Source organism: Mandrillus leucophaeus, unplaced genomic scaffold (assembly GCF_000951045.1).
Source record: "Mandrillus leucophaeus isolate KB7577 unplaced genomic scaffold, Mleu.le_1.0 Scaffold147, whole genome shotgun sequence".
Lineage (NCBI taxonomy): Eukaryota > Metazoa > Chordata > Mammalia > Primates > Cercopithecidae > Mandrillus > Mandrillus leucophaeus.
Window position 1 is genome coordinate 1,537,463 of NW_012101443.1, and position 6,866 is coordinate 1,544,328.

The following is a 6,866-nucleotide window of genomic DNA, read 5'->3' on the forward strand; positions in this document are numbered from 1 at the left end:
AAAAAAAAAAAAAAGAAAAAGAAAAAGAGAAAGAAACCCCATCTCTACTAAACACACAAAAATTAGCCAGGCGTGGTGGTGGATGCCTGTAATCCCAGCTACTTAGGCTGAGGCAAGAGAGCTGTTTAAACCCAGGAGGCGGAGGTTGCAGTGAGCCAAGACTGCGCCACCTGCACTCCAGCCTGGGTGACAGAGCAAGACTTCATCTCCAAAAATAAATAAATAAATAAAAGAAGAACACAACATTCATAGGGCATGATGTCCATCCTTCCAATCCTGATCCTCTCCTCCAACAAACATTAGCCACAGTGCTTACAAGAGGAAAGTTTACTGGGCTAGAAAAACATCTTTCTGTTGCCTAGAAAGCTGTTGGTTAGACCTGGTGCACCTCTCCACTTCTCTCTCCAAAAAAAGACTGTACTTCTTATCATTCAAGCCCCAATGATATTCACAACTTTAAAAATCCCACTCCTAACAATCTTGCCAACTGTATCTCCTCTTCCCCATCATATACCTTACCCTCCAGGGAACCATAACTAGAGAAAATGGTTTTCCAGAAATCTAAATATTAGAGGCCAAAAACCAACCATGCTAAAATCAGCCAGGCGCAGTGGCTCACGCCTGTAATCCCAGCACTTTGGGAGGCCGAAATGGGAGGATTGCTTGAGAAAAGGAGTTTGAGACCAGCCTGATCAACACAGCGAGACCCCATCTGTATTCTTTAAAACAATATTGAAAAATTTAAGAAAAAAGAACTCTGCTAAAATATTTTTAAACATCAGAGTCTCACTCTATTGCCCAGGCTAGCGTGCAATGGTACGATCTCAACTCACAGCAACCTCCACCTCCCAGATCCAAGCAATTCTCCTGCCTCAGCCTCCAGAGTAGCTGGGATTACACAGGTGCCCGCCACCACACCCAGCTAATTTTTGTATTTTCAGTAGAGACGGGGTTTCACCATATTGGCCAGGCTGGTCTTGAACTCCTGACCTCAAGTGATCCACCTGCCTCAGCCTCCGAAAATGCTGGGATTACAGGCATGAGCCACTGTGCCCAGCACATCACCCAATTTTTAAATCATTACTTGGTATAGGGTGCACAGCAGTGGTGTGCCCAGTAGGTAACCTAACAATAGCATAAACTGAGCAATATAAACAGGGTAGTACAAACTACAAAAGACTAGCTCTATGACAAGGTAAAAATTATAGCTAATTACATGTTTTGGCAGGTGACAGCTATTGTAAAGTGTTAAATTCAATCATGTCTAATGCCTATCAAAATGTGTTTGGATCATCTTTCTTTTGTAGATTTAAGATATTCAAAATCGGCTATCTGCTCCTCCCGTTTGACAGACAGTCGCATCTTCTCTCACATCACCAGCCGCGTCCCTGAGGCACCATGGTGAAGGTGAAGGTAGGAGTCAACGGATTGGGTCATATTGGGCGCCTGGTCACGAGGGCTGCTTTTAACTTTGGTAAAGTGGATATGGTCGCCATCAATGACCCCTTCATTGACCTCAACTACATGGTCTACATGTTGCCGTATGATTCCACCCATGGCAAATCCCATGGCACCATCAAGGCTGAGAACAGGAAGCCTGTCATTAATGGAAATCCCATCACCATCCTCCAGGAGCGAGATCCTTCCAAAATAAAGTGGGGCGATGCTGGCGCTGAGTACATTGTGGAGTCCACCGGTGTCTTCACCCCCATGGAGAAGGCTGGGGCTCACTTGCAGGAAGCAGTCAAAAGGGTTATCATCTCTGCCCCCTCTGCTGACGCCCCCATGTTTGTGATGGGCGTGAACCATGAGAAGTACGACAACAGCCTCAAGATCGTCAGCAATGCCTCCTGCACTAACCGCTTAGCGCCCCTGGTCAAGGTCATCCATGACAACTTCGGTATCGTGGAAGGACTCATGACCACAGTACACGCCATCACTGTCACCCAGAAGACTGTGGATGGCCCCTCCAGAAACTGTGGCGTGACAGCTGCAGGGCTCTCCAGAACATCATCCCTGGCTCTACTGGCGCTGCCGAGGCTGTGAGCAAGGTCATCCCTGAGCTGAATGGGAAGCTCACTGGCATGGCCTTCCATGTCCCCACTGCCAACGTGTCAGTCATGGACGTGACTTGCCATCTGGAAAAACCTGCCAGATATGATGACATCAAGAAGGTGTGAAGCAGGCATTGGAGGGGGCCCCCTCAAGGGCATCCTGGGCTACACTGAGCACCAGGTGGTTTCCTCTGACTTCAACAGCAACACTCACTCTTCCACCTTCAATGCTGAGGCTGGCACTTTGTCAAGCTCATTTCCTGGTATGACAGTGAATCTGGCTACAGCAACAGGGTGGTGGACTTCATGGCCCACATGGCCTCTAAGAAGTAAGACCCCGGACCACCAGCTCCAGTGAGAGAACAAGAGGAAAAGAGAGGCCCTCAATGCTGGGGAGTCCCTGCCATACTCAGTCCCCAACCACACTGAGAATCTCCCCTCCTCAGTTTCCATGCAGACCCCCTGAAGAGGGAGGGGCCTAGGGAGCTCTGCCTTGTCGTGTGCCATTAATAAAGTCCCCTGTGCTCAGCCAAAAAAAAAAGATACTCAAAATTCCAGAAATAGCACTTCATTAGGCCAGAACAGTACAAGTCCTGGATATTTTGCTTTTTTGGTAAACAATCTACTACTATATTTGTTTCTCCCTAAACACACTATTTATCCCCAGTCCTGCTGGTAAGTTTTTTTTTTTCCTTTTCAGATAGGGTTTCACTCTGTCGCCCAGCCTAGAGTACAAGGGGTGTGATCTCAGCTCACTGCAGCCTCAACCTCCTGGGCTCAAGTGATCCTCCCACCTCAGTCTCCCAAGTAGCTGGGACTACAAGCGTATGCCACCATGCCCAGCTAACTTTTTGTAGTTTTTGTACATAAAAGGTTTTGCTATATTGCCCAGGCTGGTCTCAAATTCCTGGGCTTACGCAATTCGCCCACCTGGTCCTCCCAAAGTGCTGGGATTCCAGGCATGAGCCACTGCACCCAGCCTTCCATAAGCTCTTCTTGAAAGCTTGTTTGGAGGTTCCAGCAGGGGAGTACAGCCACACATATACCCTTGACTGAAGACCAGTCCTCCTCTATCGGGATGGTCATCCTCTTTGATCAAGGGTGCAGCTTCAGGAGGGACATACATGGAGTGGAGTGGGAGGAAGGGGACACCCACCTAGCCAGCCAGATTAGCCAAATCAACCCTGGTGATCAATGGGGTGACAGATGTCCCAGCCAGATCACACTCACATCCAATTTTTTTTTTTTTTTTTGAGACAGGGTGTCACTCTAGTTGCCCAGGCAGGAATGCAGTGGCACAATCTCGACTCACTGCAACCTCCAAACAGGCTCTTCTTAAACATCACCTTCTCTATGATGTCTTTCCAGTTCTGGTGAAGCATTAATTTTTTTCCTGCTCAAACTCTAAGAGATCTTGTATGTACAGTCTTTACTGCATTTACACAGTTCTGTAACTGTCTGGTGATGGAATTAAATATGTACAAGATGACCTTGATATATCCTAGGAAGAAACATATTTTAGCAACAAAGATCAGAACTCAAGGTATTATTTTTAACAGAAAATATTAATGTAAGAAGAAAAAACTTGAAATCAATACGTAGTTCAAATAAAATTCTGATTAGATGAGAATGAAGACACACTTTCTAAGCAACAAGTTACTATTTCTTTTTTTTTTTTTTTCTGAGATGGAGTTTTTGTTCTGTTGCCCAGGCTGGAGTGCAACGGAGCAATCTCAGCTCACTGCAACCTCCGCCTCCCAGTTTCAAGCAATTCTTCTGCCTTAGTCTCCTGAGTAGCTGGGAATACAGGTGCATGCCACCACAACCGGCTAATTTTGGTATTTTTAGTAGAGATGGGGTTTCACCATACTGGCCAGGCTAGTCTCAAACTATTGACCTCATGATCCACCTGCCTCGGCCTCTCAAAGTGTTGGGATTACAGGTGTGAGCCACCGTGCCCGGCCCAATCCTGTGATAATTTTCTAAATGTGACTCTGGTTACTTACCCTCCCCTCTAATTCGCACTGCACACTGCCAAACATTTTTTTTTTCTGAATAAATATTTGGCATCTCTACCTCACTCAAATCCTCCAAAAAGTTTGTTACTTCCTTGTAAACTAAAGTTAGAACATTTCCGTTTCATGATATGACAATCTGAGTATATGGTCCCAACCTTTATCTACACAGATCTTCTGCTCTAGGTTCTCCCTGTTTTCCACGACACGCCATGCTGATTATGTATTTTGAGTCTTGCATTTCTGTTCCATTCCCCATGGTATACGCTATGTCCACCCACCCAAACCCTGTAAGGCGTAAACACTGAGCATTTACCATGCTCCTAGAACAATGGCACCATCTCAAGTCACACCATTTTTTCAAGCTTTTTCCTTCAGTCTGCAAGGGCCATCTCCTCCTTAGTGACTCTCCTCCAATTAACAAGCTGCTGGAGAGAGAAATGCCTATTTAATTCATCCTTTTAAGTCACACTGAGCTTGGAAATAAGTCAAATCAGTGCCACAGATTAAGGTGAGAGTTAAAGAATGAGAGGTCATGCATTTATTCATCACCTTTTTGTTGAGTAATTACCTCGTGCCAAACACTATTCTGGGTATGACAGGCAAAGATCCAGTCTCATGGAATGTGATTTTTGTGTGTTGGAAAGACGGAGGTAACCAACTTTGAACATATTAACACAAAATCACTCTACACTGTGAAAAGTGCTTTGAAGAATGTAACGGCCGGGCGCGGTGGCTCACGCCTGTAATCCCAGCACTTTGGGAGGCCAAGGCGGGCGGATCACGAGGTCAGGAGATCGAGACCATCCTGGCTAACACGGTGAAACCCTGTCTCTACTAAAAATACAAAAAATTAGCCGGGCGTGGGGGCCAGTGCCTGTAGTCCCAGTTATTCGGGAGGCTAAGAGAGGAGAATGGCGTGAACCTGGGAGGCGGAGCTTGCAGTGAGCCAAGATCGCACTACTGCACTCCAGACTGGGCGACAGAGCAAGACTCTGATTCAAAAAAAAAAAAAAAGAAAAGAAAAGAAAAGAAAGAATGTAATACGGATCTGTCGTGTTAGCAAATGATCATAAGGGAGCTATTTTTAAGAAGGCTTACAAGAAAGACCTCTTAGATTTAATTGACGAGAACTCAGCCATATGATAAATCAGTTAAAGCATTAAGAAACCGAAAGTCCTTACATTTTAAGTCTCAACGACTTTCAGGATCACATTTTGAATTTGCTTAAGTATTATGAAACTCCCCTAGGAGAAAACACTCCCCAACATGAAACAGTAAAGCACAAATAGTGCCCGCTGTGAGCTAACCAAAATTGCTGTCTTTACATAAAACATTTATTGACGGCCAGTTTCATCAGACCCAAATGTGTTCTGAAAGAATACTCCAGTCCAATGACCTCTCCTGACCTCTCCTTCTGTTTGTTCGGGGCTCTTTCGCCTCTTTTGAGAGCTTCATTAAGGACCATCAACCTAAGAGAACACTTTAAGAGTACGCAGGGACCAGTTCTAGTTTCTCGCCGAAAAAACTGTACAGAAAGCAGACATTCAACTACCTCACACAGGCTCATGGCTAAAACCAGTTTCACCAAGGGAAAGATACAAGGAATTCTTCGGTCTGGGACAAAATGCACCGCCCAAGTCTAGGAACACCAAGACAGGGCTCCAGGAAAGCCGTGAGAAAGAGATCTAGTCCAGGCTGATTCAGACCAGTAACCGGCTGAAAGACACTTTGCGTCCCTAAACTAATCTCCTCATCTGCAAACAGATACAACAATGACTCCTGCCTCTCAAAATATGTGAAGCTCTAACGAGATAGCCGTAAAAGAACTTTAAGAGGTGCACGGAGCGGGATGGGCTCAAGTTACTTAAATTATACTTGTGTTAGGAGGAGCGCAAGTGGGAGACTCGTGAACATTACCTTGACTAGCCACACTCCTGTGTTCTGTTTGGCGCCGGTCAGGTCGAGTTCCCCGCGCTCGGCCATGGGTCTGTTGCCGGTGGACGCGTGTGGCCTACAGCAGCGACACCAGGAGCCGGAGGGCTGAGAAGTGGGCGTCCGGAACAAAGGGCAAGCCGCGCTGAGAGGTGAAGAGCCGGCGTTCCTTACCTGCCAGGACACTGGAAACCTGGGGGAAAGAGGAACACGCCGCCGGGAGCCGAGACTGCGCCTGCGCACTGTACGTCCGTACGGCGCGCTGTTGCAGACAAACTTTCTGTTTCGGAAATTCCTTGGGTGGGCGTGGCTGTCAGCGTAGTGTGTATCTGAAGGATTAAAACATAGTGTGAGATGAGCCAAAACGTTAGCAACGTATTTAAAGACATGGCCAGCATAACTGAAGAAAAAGATTATCAGAACGGGAAAACGGGGTTCAAAGAGACAAAAGTTGTCAGAACGTGTCCAACCCTGGCCAAAGAGAGAGAAAGAATATTTGAAGGACAGGCTTAGGTTAGTAAATTGGCATCCCCCCTGGCCAACGTCATTAGCACAAGTGGGCACTGGGATCAGACTTGGTAGCCCTGGGTATATTGAAAACATGCCGTTTCTAGACCTGAAAAGAAAGCCGTGTTTCAGCTCAGAGGCTGCCCGAACTCCTCTGATTAAGCAAGCAGAGCACCTCATATTCCAAAACCCGAAGGTCTGTGACGAAACGAACAAGTAAGAGACAAAACTGATCGTTTCCTCCCCTGCTTAAAGTTTTCTCTTTCTCTTCTTGCCTCTAGAATAAAATTCAATCCTCCTGCTTCAACTGGGCCCTCTCAATTTCATCCGTTTTCCCCTCCCACCATTACTCCAC

The 6,866-nt window shown here is 46.4% G+C and overlaps 1 protein-coding gene and 1 pseudogene across 3 annotated transcripts in view; one reads left to right on the forward strand and one right to left on the reverse strand.

Annotated features, from left to right (window-relative positions):
* GTF2F2 (general transcription factor IIF, polypeptide 2, 30kDa) overlaps positions 1-6,243 on the reverse strand; it is a 214,839-nt gene extending 208,596 nt beyond the window's left edge. For both annotated transcript variants that reach the window (XM_011974608.1, XM_011974607.1), the window contains exon 1: positions 5,990-6,243. In XM_011974608.1, coding sequence (XP_011829998.1) covers positions 5,990-6,055 — 66 coding nt within the window. In that variant the 5' untranslated portion in view covers positions 6,056-6,243. The remainder of the gene's footprint in view (positions 1-5,989) is intronic.
* Positions 1,348-2,387, forward strand: LOC105535494 (annotated as a pseudogene). Its single transcript, XR_001005436.1, has one exon. The product of XR_001005436.1 is annotated as a glyceraldehyde-3-phosphate dehydrogenase pseudogene (transcript).
* Positions 6,244-6,866: the final 623 nt, after the last annotated feature.